This window comes from Trachemys scripta, chromosome 3 (genome assembly GCF_013100865.1).
Source record: "Trachemys scripta elegans isolate TJP31775 chromosome 3, CAS_Tse_1.0, whole genome shotgun sequence".
Classification (NCBI taxonomy): Eukaryota; Metazoa; Chordata; order Testudines; family Emydidae; genus Trachemys; species Trachemys scripta.
Window position 1 is genome coordinate 7,307,133 of NC_048300.1, and position 23,653 is coordinate 7,330,785.

At 44.8% G+C, this 23,653-nt stretch overlaps 1 protein-coding gene across 1 annotated transcript in view; it reads right to left on the bottom strand.

Moving 5' to 3' along the window:
* Nucleotides 1-20,572, bottom strand: part of SCP2D1 (SCP2 sterol binding domain containing 1) — a 34,604-nt gene extending 14,032 nt beyond the window's left edge. The window contains exon 1 of the mRNA XM_034764034.1: nucleotides 20,165-20,572. Within this exon, the coding sequence (XP_034619925.1) occupies nucleotides 20,165-20,572 (408 nt within the window). The remainder of the gene's footprint in view (nucleotides 1-20,164) is intronic.
* Between the last annotated feature and the right edge of the window lie 3,081 nt (nucleotides 20,573-23,653).

Here is a 23,653-nt window from a genome sequence, read left to right on the forward strand (position 1 = left end):
CAGCCGTGTTAGTCTGTATCCGCAAAAAGAAGAACAGGATTACTTGTGGCACCTTAGAGACTAACAAATTTATTAGAGCATAAGCTTTCGTGGACTACAGCCCACTTCTTCGGATGCAAGTGGGCTGTAGTCCACGAAAGCTTATGCTCTAATAAATCTGTTAGTCTCTAAGGTGCCACAAGTACTCCTGTTCTTCTTTTAACAGAAAGAAAAGTCTGCTTTGCATAGGAGACTTTTCCTTCGAAGAAATCTAATGACCAGGTTTTCTTTCCCCTAATTTTCTCTCCTTCAGTTTTATTCTCCTGCTCTTTTTTTGTGGCACCCAAAAAGTCCAATAGCCATCTGTCAAGCAAAAATCAGGAGAACGTGGGGAAGCAAGTAAACATACAAATCTAGCCCTCGCAAAGGGCTGTGTTTGTGTGTGTTTGATTCCTTGGAATAAGAAAGTGAAAAAAGCGGGGGGGAGGAGGAGAGACATTATACATGGGGAGAAGATTTCTGATAAAGAGCTCTAATCTAGTAGATTTAGACAGAACAAGATCTGATGGCTGCAAGATGAAGCTAGACAATTCAGACTAGAAATGAGTTGCATATTTCCAAAGATTAGGGTAATTGACAACTGGAACCACTTATTGAGGAACGTGGTGGATTCACTTGAAGTCTTTAAATCAAGACTGGATGTCTTTTTAAGAGCTTTGACTGAGCTCAACCAGAAGTTATTGGCTTGGTGCAAGAATTATGGGGAGAGATTCTGTGGCCTGTGTTATACAGAAAATCATAGTGGTCCCTTCTGGCCTCAAAAAAACAAACAAACAAACAAGAAAACGATTAATTTCTCCTTGGAGACCCCCCATTCCAGAACATCTGACAGGAGAATGGTTACCTAACTAGAACTGATTTTTAGTTACCAATAAGAGCCAGCAATTCTGACATGCAATTTGCACACCCAGTCAAAACGATGATTTACCCAAAGGAACTTCTCAAAACATAGTGATCGCTGTGGCCAAAGTTTGCAAACCTGGGTACCTAAAATTAGATTCCAAGTCCTTATTTAGGCACCTAAGGCCTCAGTGGCAGGTTCAGTGCCTAGAGATCTTTGAGACTCTGGGCCCAAGTGTCTGGTTTCCAAAGATGCTGATCCCTGGTAACTGCAGCTGACTTAGGAGTCTAACTTTAAACACCCAGGACCCAGTTGAGTAAAGTATTTGCTCATAATTATCTGCATTGCTACCTTTGTCTGGGAAACAGCTTTGGCACAGGACAACAAAATGCCTTGTTCTCACCCCACTCCATCAAGAAGTGATCTTTAGGCCCAATATCCGTTTTCAAGCCTGGGGCCCCGATTCAGCAGCACCAACCCTCTTAGGAAAGTATTTAGTTCAGCCTCCTTGAAGTTAAGTACATTGCGATGGCTCAGCGCCCCCTTGTGGACTTTCTGGGTGCCCTGATGTGGCCATACATCTCCTCAGGGCTGGGGGTCTCTATCTCTGGAGTCCACGGAGGCAGGCTCTGGCTCACCAACTAATTGTCCCTTCAATCTGATCTCCTTCTGGGAGAAGTTGATGGACTCGGCCCCAAAACATTTAACAAAAAGCAAACCTAGCTCAATACTGAGCCATCCGCCCAGCCTTCGGAGGGGAGGAGGGGGATATTCCTGCCCTTTCCTTTGGGCTTGATTCCCAAACAGTCTCCAACTGTTCCTCCCCAGTTGCTGCTATAGCTAGCAGGGCCATCTCTCTGCAAGCAAAGCCCCCTTCAGGCTGAGCTCCATTCTCACCAGTCAGCCCTGAAGTGAGCCAGGCTCTCTCCTTTTATTCCCCATCCAGGCTTGTCATTGGCTGCTGATATAACAGGGCGGGTCCAGCTGGGCCCATTGGCTCTCCTTAACCCCTTTTCTGCTGGTGTGGGGTTTTTGTGTCTCATCATATGTGCTTAAGTGCTTTGCCAAAGAGAGTAGGGAATCAGTGCTGACTCAGGGCCCCCGGTTTGCAAAGGTTGGTGCCTTAAGATCCCTTTTTGATGAAGCAGGGTGAGAACAAGGGACTTGCTTTCCAGCCCTAAAAGCTGTTTCCCAGACAAAGGGAAATGATGCAGATAATTATGTCTCTGCTGTGTCTCCACATAGTGACAACATTCATCACTTCAGTCCAGATTCACATGCAAGCGTATCCACCAACAGGCCATGTATAAAACAACTGAAGGAATGAAGAATGAAGGTAGCATATGCTCAATGCTCCTTCTAAAGAGCCAATTTTATACATGATCATTTCATGATTAAGGGACAACACAGCTGTAGCTTTCACTGCATGTGTTTGGAGAGAGTTTTTAACATGGTAATTCAGCTGCCTGGTGAGCTGTGCTATTGTTATTTAATTTTACTGCTCTGGGTTTATTTCTGCATTTGCCATAGGTTTGCGTTGGTGAACTGGAGGGACTTCTTTTTAGCTGGATAAAAAAAGCAACTTCTTGAGAACAGCTACTGCAGTATATTTTGTATTTAAAAAAAATATAACAGCAGGGGAGAGCAAGAGAATCAGGTAAAGGCATATTAATAGCTTGTTAATGGGAGATGGTGCGGCCCAGTAGGGAGGCCATTGTACTAGAGGTTAGGAGATAGGCATTCTAATCCTGGCTCCCCCTCTAGTCTCTGTGCAACCCTGAACAATTTACTTCACCTTTATCTGCCTCAGTTTCCCTTCCCCATGACTTATCTAGGGGGACGGCAAATTCTGCAGGTCTTCTGTTGTGTCAGTGTCACCAACTCCGTGATTTGGTCCCGAGTCTTGCCATATTTCGTGTTTTTCTTTTTAAAAAATTACAGTTGCTGGAGTCAAGAGAGGATTTGCGATTTGCAACTTTCATTTTAAAAAGATGCCCTCGTGGTTACATAGCAACCACGGAAAACGAGAAGCGAGGGTAACCCCGAGGGTCAAATACCAAAAGACAAAGGGAAAAAAAAAACAGATTTTGTATTTAAAAAAAAAAATCATTATTTTTAGTCAAACTCATTATTTCTGAGCCCTTGGGGTTGTGTTTGTACAGCCCCTGGCACAGTGAGGCCCTGATCTCAGTTGGGGCCTCTAAATACTACTCTAATACAAATTAATAATAGTGAGCTGGGATTCCAAGAAAACAGCTTTACAGTGAAGCAGAATGAAAGTCCCACATGGGTTCAGTGCTTTGCTCACCATTCTTGCCACAGCAAATCTCTCCATAGGATCTGCTCATTAATAGAAAGACTCACGTAGCTCATTTCTTGCAGGCATTATAGTGGAAGTGAGTCCTGCAGAGGTATTTGATGGAGGAGAGTCTGTTGGCCCTGTCAATCCATTCATGAAGGATGTCCCACACGCAGGGGGCAGCATGGGAGAAAGCACAAAGGTGGCTGTAGCAAGTCAAGAAATCCAATATGAAACCGAGGAGAATGCGATAAATAGAATTAAGAGGCCCACAGCCCAGCCAGATCTACAACTGAACTGATTTACTGAACCCGATGTCCCCTACCTCGCTTATATGAACATGCCAGACAATTTACAATATTTGGCTACAATATAGTTAACTTCGTAAATGAGTAAATGGCTCCCTTGTGTTCCCCGTGTAACTGGTTTAATTACACACATGTGCACTGGGGGAAGGCCTGCTTCCCATCAAAACAGAATCCTCTGCCGTTGGTATGGCTCTAACTGTCCCAATTACAATTCCTCCCTCACAAACAGATCTATACACGCACCAACACCACTGGCTGAGACAAACAGCAAATCAACAGGACTGGAACATACCACAGTTTTGAGAGCCACATATTTTCCTCTACCCCCTCATAGTAAGTGCATTTCAAAAAATGATTTACCCAGCACACACAATTTCTAAATGAACACTACTCTACAATGTTTGTTCTTTAAGGCTCCAGTTCAACAAAGCATTCAAGCATGTGTTTAAGACCATCCCTATAAATGCTCAGGGAGATTAGAGAGGCTATTAAAATAAAAAACTCACTAATGGGGGATTTCAGCTATCCCCAGTATTGACTGGGTACATATCACCTCAGGAAGGGATGCAGAGATAAAGTTTCTTGACACTTTAAATGGCTGCTTCTTGGAGCAGCTAGTCCTGGAACTCACAAGAAGAGAGGCAATTCTTGATTTAGTCCCAAGTGAAGCACAGGATCCGGTCCAAGAGGTGAATATAGCTGGACCGCTTGTTAATAGTGACTATAATATAATTAAATTTAACATCCCTGTGGCAGGGAAAACACCCCAGTGACCCCACACTGTAGCATTTAATTTCAGAAAGGGGAACTACACAAAAATGAGGAGATTAGTTGAACAGAAATTAAAAGGTACAGCACCAAAAGTAAAACCCCTGCAAGCCACATGGAAACTTTTTAAAGACACCATAATAGAGGCTCAAATTAAATGTATAACCCACATTAAAAAACATAGTAAGAGAACCAAAAAAGAACCTCTGTGGCTAAACAACAAAGTAATAGAAGCAGTGAGAGGCAAAAAGGCATCCTTTAAAAAGTGGAAGTTAAATCCTAGTGAGAAAAATAGAAAGGAGCATAAACTCTGGCTAATGAAGTGTAAAAATATAATTAGGAAGACCAAAAAATAATTTGAGGAACAACTAGCCAAAGACTCAAAAAGTAATAGCAAAAAAAAAATTAAGTACATCAGAAGCAGGAAGCCTGCTAAACAACCAGTGGGGCCATTGGACAATCGAGATGCTAAAGGAGCACTCAAAGACGATAAGACCATTGCGGAGAAACTAAATGAATTCTTTGCATCGGTCTTCATGGCTGAGGATGTGAGGGAGATTCCCAAACCTGAGCCATTCTTTTTAGGTGACAAATCTGAGGAATTTTCCCAGATTGAGGTGTCATTAGAGGAGGTTTGGGAACAAATTGATAAACTAAACAGTAACAAGTCACCAGGACCAGATGGTATTCACCCAAGAGTTCTGAAGGAACTCAAATGTGAAATTGCAGGACTACTAACTGTAGTCTGTAATCTATCATTTAAATCAGCTTCTGTACCAAATGACTGAAGGATAGCTAATGTGATGCCAATTTTTAAAAAGGGCTCCAGAGGTGACTCCGACAATTACAGGCTGGTAAGCCTGACTTCAGTGCCGGGCAAACTGGTTGAAACTATAGCAAAGAACAAAATTATCAGACACATAGATGAACATAATTTATTGGGGAATAGTCAACATGGTTTTTGTAAAGGGAAATCATGCCTCACCAATCTACTAGAATTCTTTGAGGGGGTCAACAAGCATGTGGACAAGGGGGATCCAATGGATATAGTGTATTTAAATTTTCAGAAAGCCTTTGACAAGGTCCCTTACTGAAGGCTCTTAAGCAAAGTAAGCTGTCATGGAATAAGAGGGAAAGCTCTCTCATGGACTGGTAACTGGTTAAAAGATAGGAAACAAAGGGTAGGGATAAATGGTCAGTTTTCAGAATGAAGAGAGGTAAATAGCGGTGTCCCTCAGGGATCTGTACTGGGACCAGTCCTATTCAACATATTCATAAATGATCTGGAAAAGGGGTAAACAGTGAGGAGGCAAAATTTCCAGATGATACAAAACTACTCAAGCTAATTAAGTCCCACGCAGACGGCGAAGAGCTCGAAAAGGGTCTCTCAAAACTGGGGGACTGGGCAACAAAATGGCAGATGAAATTCAATGTTGATAAATGCAAAGTAATGCACATTGGAAAACATAATTCCAAATATACATATAAAATGATGGGGTCTAAATTAGCTGTTACCACTCAAGAAAGAGATCTTGGAGTCATTGTGGATATTTCTCTGAAAACATCCACTCAATGTGCAGCGGCAGTCAAAAAAGCAAACAGAATGTTGGGAATCATTAAGAAAGGGATAGAGAATAAGACAGAAAATATCATATTGCCTCTATATAAATCCATGGTACGCCCACATCTTGAATACCTCATGCAGATATGGTCGCCCCATCTCAAAAAAGATATATTGGAATTGGAAAAGGTTCAGAAAAGGGCAACAAAAATTGTTAGGGGTATGGAACTGCTGCCATATGAGTAGAGATTAATAAGACTGGGACTTTTCAGCTTGGAAAAGAGATGACTAAGGGGAGATATGATAGAGGTCTATAAAATTATGACTAGTGTGGAGAAAGTAAAAAAGGAAATTATTTATTCCTCATAACAGAAAAACTAGAGGCCACCAAATGAAATTAATAGGCAGCAGGTTTAAAACAAACAAAAGAAAGTATTTTTTCACACAATGCACAGTCAACCTGTGGAACTTCTTGCCAGAGGATGATGTGAAGGCCAAGATTATAATGGGGTTCAAAAACGAACTAGATAAATTCATGGAGGATAGGTCCATCAATGGCTATTAGCCAGGATGGGCAGGGATGGTGTTTGCCAGAAGCTGAGAATGGGCAACCGGGGATGGATCACTTGATTACCTGTTCTGTTCATTCCCTCTGGGGCACCTGGCATTGGCCACTGTCAGAAGACAGGATACTGGGCTAGATGGACCTTTGGTCTGATCCAGTATGGCTGTTCTTATGGGAGCTGGGCGACTAGTGGTTTTTTTCTGGTTCCCTGGTAATTCGGGGAGAGTGGGGGGAGAGATTCATTTATAGTCAAACAAAACAAAACAAAAGCGCCTCCTGATTGGCTGGAAGAGAGGGGTGCCTGCCACAACCTACCAACAGGGCTCCTGATTCCAGGCCCTTAAAGGAACAGTGTCCTGGGGTTCCTCCTCCCCAGCCAATTCCTAATTCCCTGGCACTACTTCCTCTTTTCCTCTATCAGGCTATTTCCTGGGTCTTTTTTCATTGTAGCTCCTTGGTATGGGGTCTTCTGGGCCCTCTACTCTAACAGGGCCAATATATAGGGTGACCAGACAGCAACTGTGAAAAACCAGGACAGGGGGTGGGAGGTAATAGGCGCCTATATAAGAAAAAGTCCCAAGAAACGGGACTGTCCCTTTAAAAACAGGACATCTGGTCACCCTATCAATATACCCATTACATTGCTATTGCATCTTTTCATCTGATTTTTTTTAATCCAAAATTAAATTAATTAAATAATACTCCCTAAATCAATTGGCCACAGTGCAAACACTTCTTACAGGGTACATCTTGTGAGCATTTTAAGCTCAAAGACATTGAGAGATCATTTTGATGGAAATTAATGAGTTTTATTCATTCCTAGGCTAGGACAGGTGGAAGAGACCAATACAGCAGGGAGGGGACAGCTTTTTGCTAATGGGCTCCTGTCAATATCTAGTCAGCGTTTAGAGCAGGGGCAGGAAAACTTTTTGGCCTGAGGGCTGCATCGGGTTTCAGAAATTGTATGAAGGGCCGGTTAGGGGAGGCTGTGCCCCCCCAAACAGCCAGGCGTGGCCCGGCCCCCGCCCCCCATTCCCCCCCCCCGCTTCTTTCCCCCCGTGTGGCCCCCTCCGGGGCCCCCGCCCCCTCCCCCCCCCCCTGTTCCCTGCTGCCCCCCCCAGAACCCCTGCCCCATCCACCCCCCTGCTCCCTGTCCCCTGACTGCCCCCAGAACCCCCACCCCTGACTGCCCCCCGCCACCCCATCCAACCCCTCCTCTCATTCCTGAATGCCCCCCCCCGGAACCCCTGCCCCATCCACCCACCCACCCCTTCTCCCTGACCGCCCCTGGAACCCCTGCCCCTGACTGCCCCATCCACCCCCCTTCCCTGTCCCCTGACTGCCCCCCACTGCCCCATCCAACCCCCACTCCTTCCTGACTGCCCCCCAGGACCCCTGCCCCCATTCAACCCCCCTGTTCCCCGCCCTCTGACTGCCCCGACCCCTATCTACACCCCCACCCCCAACCACCACCCCGAACTCCCCTGCCCTCTATCCAACCTCCCCTGCTCCCTGCCCCCTTACCGTGCTGCCTGGAGCACCGGTGGCTGGAGGCGCGGCTGTGGTTGGAGCCAGCCACGCCACCGTGCAGCACAGAGCACTGGGTCAGGCTGCGGCTCTCCAGCTGCGCTGCCCGGCTGCCCAGAGCATTGGGCCAGCAGCGCAATGCACTGAGCCTGCGGGGGAGGGGGAACAGCGGGGGAGGGGCTGGGGGCTAGCCTCCCGAGCCAGGAGCTATGGGGCCAGGCAGGAGGGTTCTGTGGGCCGGACATGGCCCGCGGGCCGTAGTTTGCTCACCTCTGGTTTAGAGACCCATTGTCCCCTACATGGGTCATTCCCACAGAGGGGAGTGGAATCTTCGTGGGTTTCCACTTGCAGTTTCCTCCTTCTTCCAGTGGCAGGTGGGGGGACCCAGCCCTCCACCCACAGTTCTTGGAGCACCCACCAGAGATAAAAGCCATCCTACAGAAGGCTTTCAGGCAGGGTTTCCAACCCTCCAGGTTTGGCCTGGAGTCTCCCGGAATATTCGGCATCGATCTCCCAGTGACTATTGAAAGCAATGCAGGAGATTTTAATAGGCTATTTGAAGAAAATGATATTCTGTCATGTGAAGGAAAATTTAGCAGCCCTTAAACTTTAGTCAAGGCCCTGAGTTTGGTCAAGCTTGCTAACAGGCCTTGAACTAAGATCCTGCTTGTTTCTGTGTACAAGGGGCAGAAGGAGTCAGAGTGGGGAAAAAAATCCTCAAACAGAACAATATATAAGGAAATATATAACCGCACTAGCACTGTTAGAGAAGTCAAACCGCAAACGAACCAGACTGTGAATAATAAGAAGCGTGATTGTTCTTTTTGCTTTTGACCTGTATTAATTTTGCAATGTATTCCAAATAAGTTAATTAATACGGAAGTATGTGTAATTTGTCTGTAGTTTTAAGCTTTAAAAAACGTGTGTGTTCCTGGACTCAGAGGGGCAGCTCCAAATTGCTGTCACCCCCCACATGCTTGTAATCAATAAAGGGCCTCAGGCTGATCTGATTGAAAACACAACGCGTGGATCGATTTTTTTTCCACATCAGTCATGTTGGGAAAATAAAATCTCCCGGAATAGCTTCAGTCAGAGTTGGCAACGCTACTTTCAGGGCAGTTTCTGTCGTAGAGTCATTGTTATACATGGGCCTGAATTTACATGAGCTCCTCTGTGTTTTCCTAGCAATGTGGAATGCAGCATGCAGACTTGCAGGAAATGAATCTTTATTAAGCATGGTGAGAAGCCAGGGTTACATACTAATCCAAAGACCAGAGCCTCAGCTGGTGTGAATCTGTGTAGCTCCATTGACTTTACACCAACTGAGGACTGGACCCTACATCTCAGTGTCTATTGAAAGTCTGCAAAATATCCCCAAAGCTTCCTAACAAGCAGGCTATTAATATGGGCTATAAATCTTGCAATGTGCTTTGGTGAGTTTCCAGCTGTTTTCAAGTGTTAACTAAACATTACTTTAATTATACTGCTGAGCTATATAAATATTATGCTTCACAAAATGGTACAAAGCAGTTATTTTTAGTAGTTGACAGATGTTTGTTATGATTAGCCAAGTCAGAGGCTTGGAGGAAGGGAGGGAGGGAGGGAGGGTGTGTGCGTGCGTGCGCGAGCGCGTGTGTGTGTGTATGTGAAAAATGACATCTTCCTTATCAGAAATTTGCCTCTCTCGCTTCCACTGTTGGAATTCACTGGCAAAAATGGAGGGGGGCGGGAAAGCTCATTTGCACTGCGCCTGATCTCTCGTCACAGGAGGCAGTGTTGAATGAGTGGGGCTCCACTCTGGCATCATCCCAGCATTGCTCCTACGGCTAGAATGAAAGCCTTAGGTTCCGTACTCCAGCTATCAAAGGGCCGGGTAGTGCCTTTAATCCCAGCCATGAGCAACGAGGGGCCAGGAGAAGCAATTCCTCCCCTGCGTCCTCCTTGTGCTGGGGAAGGAGAGGCACTCGTTTACTGTTGGCCTGCACCAGCAGCAAATGCAGAAGTCTGCAGAAGAGAAGAGTGAGGGGGGATTTGATAGCAGCCTTCAACTACCTGAAGGGGGGTTCTAAAGAGGATGGAGCTGGGCTGTTCTCAGTGCTGGCAGATGACAGAACAAGGATCAATTGCCTCACGTTGCAGTGGGGGAGGTCTAGGTTGGATATTAGGAAACACTTTTTCACTAGGAGGGTGGTGAAGCACTGGAATGGGTTACCTAGGGAGGTCCTGGAATCTCCATCCTTAGAGGTTTTTAAGGCCCCAGCTTGACAAAGCCCTGGCTGGGATGACTTAGTTGGGGTTGGTCCTTCTTTGAGCATGGGGGTTGGACTAGATGACCTCCTGAGGTCTCTTCCAACCCTGATATTCTATGATGACATGCCCCATTCTGCCTCAACTTCCCTGGTCAGTGATGGGGATGGAGCCAATGCTCTACCCAGCCCCTGGCTACCTGCTCCAGATGAGGGACAGAGAGGGTGAAAAAGCATGCAGCACAGTATGATCCAGTGAGTAGAGCACAGGACGGGGACTCAGGAGACCTGTTCTGTGACCTTAGGCATGTCCCTTCCCTTCTTCGTGCCTCTGTTTCCCCTCCCACCCTGTCTTGTCTAAACAGATTGTCAGCTCTCCAAGGCAGGGACTGCATCTCACCAGATGCATGCGCAGAGCCCCCTCGTAATAGAGCCCCATTCCGGGCTGGGGACTCTGGATGCTGCTGCAATGCAAATAATAAAAACAACACCACATGCCTGGATCAAAGACAGAGGCCAGGGAGTAAATTGAGTGCCCAAGGGAGTCAGAAATCATGTTGTCCTAGGGTGGCATTTTCCAAAGCGCCTAAATCCCATTTCCAAAGGAGGGTCCTAATTGCCTGAGACAAAGTCCCATTGACTTTCAATGAGATTTAGGCTCCCAAGGGCCAGATTTTCAAAGGTACTTCAGTTCCTTAAGATGCAGCGAGGCGCCTAGTGGGATTGCACTTAAGCAGGTTAGGCAGCTAACTCTCGTTGCAGTCAATTTGAAAATGCCACTGGGTGCCTATCTGCTGCTTCAGGTGCCTAAAAAACCTTTGAAAATCTGGCCCTCCATGTTTAGGTCATTTTTTAAATGGGATTAAGACTCCCAAGTCCCATTTTTTTATTTCAACGCCAAGCCACAATGGGTGCATCTACACTGCAAGGCAGCAGCGGGTCTCAGAGCCCGGGCTCACTCTATGGGTTCTGGCTACCCACCTCCCTAGGCTATAGAGGCCGAGTGCCAATCTGAGCCCAAATGTTTACATAGCGCTTTTTAGCACCATAGCACGAGTCCGAGTCTAGACCTGGGCCCTGAGACTCACTGCCACAGGCTGCTGCTTGTACCCAATGTAGCCCCAATTTTCCTTTTCAGAAGTTAGCAGCAACTGGAATCTCTTCATAAATGGGTTAGGAGCATTAATCCAAGAATGGCACTTTGGCTGGGCTGGTTTTCTCTCTCTGCAAAGCACAGAAAAGAAGTAGAAACATAAAAGGAAGAATCCTGAGTTGTTTCTCTCAAGGTCCATGCCTCTGAACCCACATTGGTGTGATGGATCTACTAAGCAGGGGCCTAGAACTCCCATCAGCCCCCCTCCCCACTGCACATCTCCTGAGATCACATGCCCCAGGTAATTTGCTGGGTCACAGAAAAAAAATTGCATTTGACTGGTTTCACCTTTAAATTGGCTTGGCGTAGTTTCTCCAGCCCTTGCTTCACTTCTGGGGTCAATCTGTCTCAGCGATTCCCTCTTTTCCCAGCTGAGCTGATAGTACTTGGGACACTGCTTCTGGATACACAATCGCCTTCAGGTGCCAGGTACCAAGCCCCATTCCCTGGTACATGACTTGGGGTCACACTGGCACCTCTCATTGCAACACGGCCTCTCATACTTTTGCTTATGATCCGGGCCACCAGGAATTCATGTCGACCTAATGGTGGGGGTTCCATCGTGCCTTTTTAGCCCTTCTGTCAGGTTCCCCTTCACCTGTCCAGGAAAAACCATCTCACTCCCCAGGGATAGAGTCACATTCGTCTCCATGGTGACCTCATACACCTTTGTTTCACCCCCAACAGCTGTCAGGGCAAACTGTCTCTCCTTGACGATACAGAAAGTCACAGGCTAGCTGGAGGGTGTCCCAAGCAATAGTTGTTTGCCATATTCCCATGAACTTGAGCTGAGTTTGGTTTGGTTTGGAACCTGGGACCACACAACTGAAAGGTCTCAAGGTTCTTCAGGCTCCCTGGGTGGCTCTTATCCACAATCCTGAGCATGCAGTGGAAACCTGTGCCCAAGAGTCTACCAGCATTGGACATGGGTCCGCTGATCTCTCTCGTGGTGTCGTATTTGGCCGGGTCTCATTGGCAGTTAGAGTTTCTTGTTTGGAATCTAGTAGTCTGCGGCAGGGGCCTGGCCATTGGATCCTGCCCTTGAGAGTTTCTTTTGCTTCCCTGATTATCCTCCTTGTCAGCACTGGAGACAATACAACCAAGCTGTGATGCCAGCAGCCGAGGCCCAGTGGTTGCCGAGAAATCCCACCACACTCCGGCCCCAGACAGCAGCAGATCCAGGACAGGCTGGGGAAGCCGCCAGGGTCAGAACCGGACTGGAGCCTGCAGGCACTGCGATGGGGGGGAAAGAGGGCATGAAAAGCAGGGTGGGAGAAGTGACGTAAGGGAGCATGAGAGGAGGAGGAACCATAAGGGAGTATGAGAAAAGGATAAGGATGAATTACAAGGGAGCAGGAGGATGAGAAACCACGAGGGAGCACAGTGAGGAGGAACCACGAGGCAATGCATGAGGAGGAACCATGAGGGAGGATGCGAGGGGCATCAGGATAGATCACAAGCTTGAGAGTTTCACAATGAGCCAAATGAGGAGGGAGCGTGTGGGAGCACACAACGAGGAGAGACCATGAGGGAGCAGATGGTAACCTGGCTCTCTGGCTGGGTCACCTTCTTTAGTCCACCCCTTCCAGGGTCCCAACCGTCCCAAACTAAAAGTCCAAAAATGTCTTCAACAGAAACAAAAATCCTTCTGCCCTCCCTGGGACTCTTCCTCAGCCAGTCCTCAGTTCAACCTGCTGCCCCCATGCGGGGCTCAACCACCCTTACAATGGGCTTGTACACCCCCTTTCTTGGGGCCAGTAGGGGAACCCAAGTCCCACCCTCAACTCTGGGTTCTGGCCCCGGCCCCTGTCCTGAACAGCTAGATTTGCTCCTTTACCTTTGCTACAGTTTTCCTTGGGCTACTTCCTGCCTCTCTTCTCAAGTTCCCCCAAATGTCTGCCAGCTCTTTCCCCAGTTAGTCAGGGTCTGTCCCAGGCCTCACTGCTAGGAGAGCTTTTCTTTCTCCTTCTCTTCCCTGAGGCTTCTTTGCCTGCACTGAATTTCCCCTGCTGACTTAGGGCCCTGCAAGAACCATCTTGCTTCCTGAAGCCTTTACAGACACAGGAGAGCTGCGGCTCCTTTTATACCAAAATCACCTGATTCCTCTCAGGTGGGGCCCATCCTCCAATCCAGGCTGCCTTAGCCCCAGGCTCTCAACACAGAGTTCAAGGCCTCCCAGTACAATTTGTCTACAATCCTTTTTTTGCTGTGGGATGGTTACAGCATGTGTCTGATGAAGTGGGTATTCACCCACGAAAGCTTATGCTCCAATACATCTGTTAGTCTATAAAATGCCACAGGACTCTCTGTTGCTATTTACCATTGTTAATCTAACTAATTGTTAAAGTGCCTGGAGTTTATCGAAGGGGCATTTGTATTGTTCTTTAATCTAAACAAACAAACAAACAAAAAGAGACCACTACATTCAGGGCAGCACCACAGAAAAGGTTGAACCAGTTTGTAAAGGAAACGAATCTGCTTGAATCGCCCCCAGAATACCAAGATGTATCAAAACCAACACACACACACACACACACACATTTACTTTGTTTAAAATAGGTTTATTTTCTTAATACATAAAATGCATCAGATAAAAACCTACTTATACTGAAATATAACACAACAGCCATATATGCAGGGGACTCAGATGAAAACATTACTGTAGCAGAAACGTTAAAATAGACTGTCTAATATATTTACAATAGAAACAATAGCACATTTAAGTTCAGATATAGGCCCCTTAACTTCTTTAATGTCCCTAGATTACCTCCACATTGATAAATAATTAGGAGTAGTATTGCATATTCTACTGGGATACCTATAAAACATTTGTAAGTTACAGATTCATCTGACCAACATCTCGTTGTATGTGTGTGACAAGCCTGGAATAACTGCTATCTGAAAATATTCAGAATTGAATGTTTATGTTTTTTAAATATTTGTTTTATTGTGGTACTTGTACGCATTGTATTTTGCTTGTGAATACATTGTTAACCGTGAGCCCTGAATAGAAATGGGAACTGTGCCTTTAAGAAGAGGGCAGACCCTTCAATAGTGTGTTTGTTTGCTATCCTCAATGCCTCAGAGCAGTCTGCAGGATTGGGAGTTTTGTCTGCAGGACACTCAGAGCAGAGCATGAGAGATCCACTTTGTATTTGCAGTGTCTGGAAAATCCCCCCTCTATAAGCTCCCAGTTAGGACTTGAGTTAATAAACTGAACTCTCCAGAAAACAAGCCTCATGCATGTCTTCATCTCTTTCAGCATTGCTCTCCTACATTTTCCTTGATAGATTTAATAACTTCTTCTGAATTATTAAAAAAGCCAACATCTGGGTCTCACAAAAATATACAGCAGCTCTTGCAGATGTTTCAACTTTGAACCCAACCAGCACAAGTTTTCTACATCTCCACAAAGATTCCCGATCCCTGTTTTACATTTAGTTCACAGTTCTGAAATGACACTGGACGTTGGTTTGCTGGAGTAGATATTCTGGTACTGAGTATTCCTGGCTGGAAGTGAAATGATATCATCCTATGTTTAGTATGTATTGGTTCAAATGTAATCAAATCTGCTCAAACGTCAAACGCCGCTGTGTGCCCGCATAAGAATTCTTATCTGCTGGCTTCTTGGAATATCCCTTATGGCTGCATTCGCAGATATTAGAAATTCATTGAGATCTCATTGGAATACTTATCAGTCCTCTTGCTAAAGGTTTCATCTGAGGTTGTCTCAGTGCATTTCCCAAAACTGCATTCAAATGTCTGAGTAAATAAAAACCAACAGAAGCGACTAGTTAAGATATCAAACTTTTATCACTGCAAATGATCTTACCAAAGACATCCATCCTTACCAAAGACATCCATCAGCCTGATAATGTCTGCATGGCTCAGGAGTCACATGTGGCAGTTTGGATTTTGCTGTTGAGAAGCAGAGATGATCAGATCCTTGCTGCATCTGTACTAAGGGAGTGTTCCCTGCCCAATCCAGACAAACCCAGCGATACCACATGTGCAGCACACAGATCAGAAATCATCCTGCAAAGTCACCTTCTTTTCTAAAGCTTCTAAGCACATGAAGGAAGCTCCATTTAGGAACAGCACAGGGCATCAGCGCTTACCACTTTTGCAGGAGGAAGGAAAGTCTTGTAAAGGCACTGGACCGGCACTCAATTCTGGGTTCAATTCCTGGCTCTGCCACACTCCCTGTATGACCTTCGGCAAGTCATTTAACCTCTCTGTGCCTCAGTTCCCCAATCTGTAAAATGGGGATATTAATCCTTCCTTTGTCTTGTCTATTTAGACTGTAAGCTCTCTGGTACAGAGACTGTCTCTTTCTATGTGGATGTACGGTGCTTGCCACGATGGGGCCCTAATCTCAGCTGGGGCCTCTATACACGATTGTGCAGGAGGGGATGACTTCAGAGAATGAGCGAGTAATCTGCATGCTGGAAAAGGAGAGTGGTGCTAGACTGATCACTTGAAGCCTGATCCTTGCATTAGATTCAATAGCCATTTTGTCACTGACTTGTCAGACTCTTGGATTTTATTCTTGTTGTCCTGCCAAACCATGAGGTGTGGCTCAAGTGTCCTCCCTGCTGCCTGCTGTGGCTTCTCTCCTCTCCTCACAGAGGTTGGGTCTTGGGTTCTTGTTTGTGATGTCTGGTGCCTCCACTCAAGGTGACTCCTTGCTGCACCTGGGATTCTGTCCTTTGAGAAAACTGACTAATGCTGCCACAGCTGGCAGGACGCTCCCATCTGGAGTCCAACTCACCCAACAGGGCTTGTTCTATTGGAAAAGCTTTGAGGCTGAAGGAGAATTCAGGGTTGTCAACACTCCAATGGGATTTCCCAGAAATGAAAACTGGTCAATGTTCCTTATATGTTAAAAAATCCTTACTTCTTCCAAAACATCAATGATCCAAAGCACCATTGCAACCCAGATTGCTACCAACTGGCCCACATCACCTTCTGGTTAAGAGCTTGAGCCCCATTCCCATTAACTAACAAGTGTGAAAAGGAGATCATAGCCAGGTGACACGGGGCCTCTAGATGATCTGGAGTGCCCTTCAGGCCTTAAACTCATAAGAACGGCCATACCGGGTCACACCTATGGTCCATCTAGCCCAGTATCCTGTCTCTGACAGTGGCCAACGCCAGATGCTTCAGAAGGAATGAACCAAACAGGGCTATTCATCCCTTGTCATCCAGTCCCATCTTCTGACATTCAGAGGTTTAGGGACACTCGGAGCATGGGATTACATCCCTGACCATCCTGGCTAACAGACACTGATGGACCCATCCTCCATGAACTTATCTAATTCTCTTTTGAAGCCAGTTATACTTCTGGCCTTCACAACATCCCATGATATATATATTTGGTGAGTGGGTTAGGTTCAGTTTGATACCCAAAAGTACCTGGGTAAAATTTTCAAAAGTGCCTAAGTGACTTAGGAACCTAAGTCCCATTTTCAAATGTGATTTAAGCACTTTGGGTCAGATTTTCAAAGGTATTTAGCTGCTTAAAGCTGCGGATAGGCATCTAGTGGGATTTTCAAAACCCCATAAACAGGTTGAACACCTAACTCCCATTAAAAATCCTTTTGAAAAATCCCACTGGTCACCTATCTGCATCTTTAAGCACCTAAATACCTTTGAAAATCTCACCCTTAGGCGCTTTTTAATATTTTACCCATTATCGTTATCTAAAGTATCCAAAACACATAGCTTCATAGCACTGTCATGGAAATCTTACAAGTGCAGGAAATTCCATGACATTTTTATTGCTTCCAGTTTGTGCTCAAACTGGGAACTGGACCTGGAAACACCACAAACAGCACTTTGAGGTACCTAGACTTCCTAGCAGAATCCTGAAATACATAAATTTGAAAACATGAAAAATAACGAGACGGGTGGGGGAAGGGAACTGCACTATTTCAAGCCTCAAAAATAGGGTTTGGCTCAGATTTGGGGTGAACGGTCCATTCTTTTAGAATGAGGCTGGTCTCCTTCTTACTTGATATCTTGGAGTGAACTGAAGATCAGTGATATTCAGGCCAGTGTAAAGATGTGAACATCGCACCAAGCTGTGCAGGATTCATCTTCTAGCAAAGTTTCCAACGGGAATACCATGGAATGGCAGATTCTAATCTCTATATAGACACCAAGAGCCTCGTGAGCTTGAAGTGAGTATCGTAGCTAGAAGCAGACCCATCCCCCCAAACTGGGACAAAGGTAAGAACAAGGAGTTCTTATGACAAATGTGTGTTTTGATTTAGGTTAGCCAGGACTACTAGGGAGGGTGACCAGAAACTCCAGAGGGTCCTTAGATAATAGGGCAACACCCTGAAACGTGGAATTCAGTAACACACACCTGAGCAGCAAAGGCTACATCTCAGCCTCCTGGGGGTTCAGAAGATCAGGAGTTTAGGTTCAGCTCATTAAGGATTAGATTGTCACAGCCCATGCTCCTCTTCGATGTGACTTACTTCTCCCCAAGTGGATGGGGAATGGTGACTTGGTGTGGCAATTGTTCCTTGCTCTTCCCCAGGGGCAGCTACACACCCCTTATTCAATGCAGATTGTAAAGTTACAGCAGAGCCCTGAGTACCAAGGGCACTGGCCAGTGTGGATCTGAAGTTCACCCAAAGATCAGGAGAGTTGGATCATTGGGTTTGACTCGGGCCTATTGTTCATTACATTGCAAACAACTTGCAATGTAATGTTCTGTAGAAAAAGCAAGTCAAATGCTTTTGAGTATCTCGATAAGGCTTCATCATTGGAAAGCAGAGCAAAGATGTTTGCTTAGTGGTGAATAAGACATTAGGTTGCATTGAGAAGGGGATGTGGAATAACATAGCAACTGTTACCTAGCGCTGGGTGGAAGTTTTTCATCAAAATACTTTGTTCAATGAAAAACGTCATTTCTGTTGAAATCAAAATATTTTTTTTTAAAGTGTCAATTTTTACAAAATTTCGTACAAAAAGAAATGAAGCGTTTTGATAATGTACCGTCTCGCTTCGGCATTTTCAGGATGGAGCATTTCAATGTCTCATTTCAAAAAGACTTGGTGAAACAAAGTTCATCGTTTATATGCTTTTTAAAAAGTTTAAAAGGTCAAAATCAGAATGAAATGTTTGGTTTTTATCAAAATCAAACCCAATCTTTTTTTTCAGAATTTCATTTCACAGGAAATTTCAAAAAAATGTTATTTGTTTTTGCTCCCTTTCAGAATGGAAAACATTTCAAAATCATGGGCTTTCCCGCAAAACCAAAAATCCTGCCCTTGCCCAGCTCTACTGTTATGGCACTAAAGGCAGTTAGGTGTAGCAGTGAAAGCAAAACGCTGGGAGTCAGGATGTCTGAGTTCTAATCTCAGCTCTGCCAGTGATTTGTAAATCTACACGTGTCTATGCTTCAATCTGCCATGTGTAAAATGCACACCTATCCTACAGAGGTGTTATGAGGACTCCACAATTTAACTTGGCAAGGAATAAGTAACAGGAGATATGACAGAGATATATAAATTAATGACTGGCAGAGAGAAACCCAGGCAGGTGCTCCTAGTTCTCCTTTCCATCATGCAAGAACAAGGTGATACTATGAAGGGGGAAAAAATTAAAATGATTTTTATATAAAGTCCACTTAACCTGTGGAACCCACTGCTGCAGGAAAATATTAAGGCAAGTAGTTTAGTAATTTTCAAGAAAGGATTAGACATATGATAAGAATAGCATCTACATTTGCAGTAGTTATGATAAAACAACATGGCCTATCAATCCTTATGCTTCACATATGACTGGGTTCACAGACTTGGTCAGTGGTCAGGAATTGGCCAGGGTCAGAAAAAGAGCCCCTGGTTCAGCTACGGCAATTCCTCCATAAAAGCATCATACAAGGCAGCCAGTGGGAGCTCCCCAACTTTATGGAACACCCTTCTTTTGGGGTGTTGTGTTGCGTAGCTTCCAGAACTCTGGGGAAGTCGCAGTACTCGTTGGCTTCTCCAACTAATGTTGAACATACCGTAATGAAATGCTCCAGGAGTGATCTCCTTATGTTTAGAGATTGTTCCAGGCTACATCTTCCCCTCAATTTTACTATTTACTGGTACCTGTCTCCCCCACCTGCCTCCACAAACCCATGTTGCAGTGACCTCCCTCTGGTTAAAAGTACTGACCATAACTCCCTCTTGAACACGTCTCAATGGGCCATATTCATCCCCAGTGTTCAATGGAGTTACCCCAGTGCTGAATCTGGCACAGTGTCTGGCCGCTACTTTCCCATTTGGCCGTGGAGGAACATTGGAGGTGCAAAACCTTCTCTGGGCGGGTGACGACAGCAGCGTTCCCAGCCCCACTCATCTTTGGAAGCTCAGGATGTTGTGGAAGCAGAGAAAGAACTGACAGAAAGGGGATGCAATGCATGACAGTTCTTTCTCTGCTTCCACAATGTGAACCCTGCTCTCCTGAACTTCAGAGTGGCAGACACATACTTTTCTGAGACTGAAATGAAAAGCACTGTACGCATTCCATACGCTTGCTGCAGCTAAGCAAATGCATGACGAAAGGTTCCATTGAGGACCAGTGAGAGACATAGTGCATTATGCTATTAACTCCCAGTTTACTGTAACAATAATAATTGATCAAGCAAATTAGCTGTAGAGTGTCTCCAAATTTGAATAGTAAGAATTTGCATTAAAATAGGATGTGCTTTTTTCAGTCTCCATTGTGAGCAACTTTGCTGTACGACAAAAGGAATTCAGTCTTGGCTGTTCTTGCCACCAGTAAGGCACAGTGCATCTCAGAGTTGATTTTTAAGAATCATCTCCAGCTTCCGACCCAACATGATGTTGCCTCTTACCTTCAGCCTGCCAACAAAGAATGCCCTATGGGGCTTAATCTTGCCCAGGACCAACTGCATGAAGTCATGATCGGAAAGGGTGAAGACCGTGTCAGCAGGACAACGTGAAGCTCCTTGATAGATCTCTCCAGAGCCAGTCTTTAAGTCAAGAGTCCACTGCACCACCATCTGTCCATCTCTAGTGATGTCCCACTGAAATATGGCATTCACTTTCTTGACCAGCTGGCTTCCCATTTCCTTGATGCGGCGACCGATTTCCTCAAATATAAGATCACTCTGGAGGCTGGCGGCTTTCCCGGAAGGTTTAGCAGAGGTGGATGTCAGAGTCACATAGGAGCCTGAGCCAGTGGCTTCTTCTGTCTCTTTGATCTTACTCTGAAGGTACGTTTTCTTTCTTTCCTTCCACATCTCTCTTTGCAGATTTTCTGCAGACTACAATTTGACCTCAAGATACCAACAATGAAATCGTTGTCTGATTTGTCTGTCTGCTGATTATTGTACTGTACTTTTTTATGTCACTGTGTTTCCTTCGCAAACCTTGCCTCTGCTTTGGTATTAAAGGTATTATTTACATTTTTTCAATAGTGTGAAATCATTGTTGGGTGGTGGCATTGTGACATTAGAGGCAACCCAGCCAATCAGCATAAAGTGTTAGTTCATTTGCATACTGTAATTCTATTGGTTAATACTTTACAGTGTTAAAATTTGGGGAGGGTTGCATTTAATGTCACATTTCATGCTTTTTACTTAACAGCCATTATTATATCATAGTTGTGAAATAAGTTGGGGTTTTTTGTTGTTGTTGGCTAGCAATGAGGGACGTTTATTATATGCTTAATACAGGAATACTGCATTTGTAACCGTGGTCTGTAGACTACACACAACCTGTATATGTCACAGGGTTGGACAATGTAGCAGCCACAGACACCAAGTCTGAGTATTTGTGACTGTCTTTAGCTCTTCGAAATGTGTGTGCATTGAGATGTGTATATGTAGCCTTTGTTACATGGCCTAGCATCTAATAACACTGTTATACATTTTTTCACTAACTACAGTAACTTTAACTGGATCAGAACAACAACAGCAAGAAAATGATACGGTATCAAAAAGTGAACTATTAGCACAGCGGGGGGAAAGGGGGGGAAGAGGGGTGTTTGTTACCTACAAGCTATAACCACAGTCACTTCATTCTTGAGTCCAGCCTCCAACCAAGTCCAGCTGCAAAGGTTGCCTGCTGACTAGTTTTCTGAGCTCTGCCAGTCCAGAATGATCCCAATTTTAAAGGCGCAGTAACCACACAAACTCATAAGAACATAAGAACGGCCGTACCGGGTCGGACCAAAGGTCCATCTAGCCCAGTATCCTGTGGCCAATGCCAGGTGCCCCAGAGGGAGTGGACCAACAGGCAATGATCAAGTGATCTCTCTCCTGCCATCCATCTCCACCCTCTGACAAACAGAGGCTAGGGACACCATTCCTTACCCATCCTGGCTAATAGCTATTAATGGACTTAACCCCCATGAATTTATCCAGTTCTCTTTTAAACGCTATTATAGTCCTAGCCTTCACAACCTCCTCAGGTAAGGAGTTCCACAAGTTGACTGTGCGCTGCATGAAGAAGAACTTCCTTGTATTTGTTTTAAACCTGCTGCCTATTAATTTCATTTGGTGACCCCTAGTTCTTTGTATTATGGGAATAAGTAAATAACTTTTCCTTATCCACTTTCTCCACATCACTCATGATTTTATATACTTCAATCATATCCCCCCTTAGTCTCCTCTTTTCCAAGCTGAAGAGTCCTAGCCTCTTTAATCTCTCCTCATATGGGACCCATTCCAAACCCCTAATCATTTTAGTTGCCCTTTTCTGAACCTTTTCTAGTGCCAGTATATCTTTTTTTAGATGAGGAGACCACATCTGTATGCAGTATTCGAGATGTGGGCATACCATCGATTTATATAAAGGCAATAATATATTCTCAGTCTTATTCTCTATCCCCTTTTTAATGATCCCTAACATCCTGTTTGCTTTTTTGACCGCCTCTGCACACTGCGCGGACATCTTCAGAGAACTATCCACGATGACTCCAAGATCTTTTTCCTGACTTCTTGTAGCTAAATTAGCCCCTATCATATTGAATGTATAGTTGGGGTTATTTTTTCCAATGTGCATTACTTTACATTTATCCGCATTAAATTTCATTTGCCATTTTGTTGCCCAATCACTTAGTATTGTGAGATCTTTTTGATGTTCATCACAGTCTGCTTTGGTCTTAACTATCTTGAGCAGTTTAGTATCATCTGCAAACTTTGCCACCTCACTGTTTACCCCTTTCTCCAGATCATTTATAAATAAGTTGAATAGGATTGGTCCGAGCACTGACCCTTGGGGAACACCACTAGTTACCCCTCTCCATTCTGAGAATTTACCATTAATTCCTACCCTTTGTTCCCGGTCTTTTAACCAGTTCTCAATCCATGAAAGGACCTTCCCTTTTATCCCATGACAACTTAATTTACGTAAGAGCCTTTGGTGAGGGACCTTGTCAAAGGCTTTCTGGAAATCTAAGTACACTATGTCCACTGGATCCCCCTTGTTCACATGTTTGTTGACCCCTTCAGAGAACTCTAATAGATTAATAAGACACAATTTCCCTTTACAGAAACCATGTTGACTATTGCTCAACAGTTTATGTTTTTCTATATGTCTGACAATTTTATTCTTAACTATTGTTTTGACTAATTTGCCCGGTACCGACGTTAGACTTACTGGTCTGTAATTGCCGGGATCACCTCTAGAGCCCTTTTTAAATATTGGCATTACATTAGCTAACTTCCAGTCATTGGGTACAGAAGCCGATTTAAAGGACAGGTTACAAACCATAGTTATAGTTCCGCAACTTCACATTTGAGTTCTTTCAGAACTCTTGGGTGAATGCCATCTGGTCCCGGTGACTTGTTAATGTTAAGTTTATCGATTAATTACTTCAATCTGTGACAGTTCCTCAGATTTGTCACCTACAAAAGCCGGCTCAGGTTTGGGAATCTCCCTAACATCCTCAGCCTTGAAGACTGAAGCAAAGAATCCATTTAGTTTCTCCGCAATGACTTTATCGTCTTTAAGCGCTCCTTTTCTATCTCTATCATCCAGGGGCCCCACTGGTTGTTTAGCAGGCTTCCTGCTTCTGATGTACTTAAAAAACATTTTGTTATTACCTTTGGAGTTTTTGGCTAGCTGTTCTTCAAACTCCTCTTTGGCTTTTCTTATTATATTCTTGCACTTAATTTGGCAGTGTTTATGCTCCTTTCTATTTGCCTCACTAGGATTTGACTTCCACTTTTTAAAAGAAGTCTTTTTATCTCTCACTGCTTCTTTTACATGGCTGTTAAGCCATGGTGGCTCTTTTTCAGTTCTTTTACTGTGTTTCTTAATTTGGGGTATACATTGAAGTTGGGTCTCTATTATGGTGTCTTTAAAAAGCGCCCATG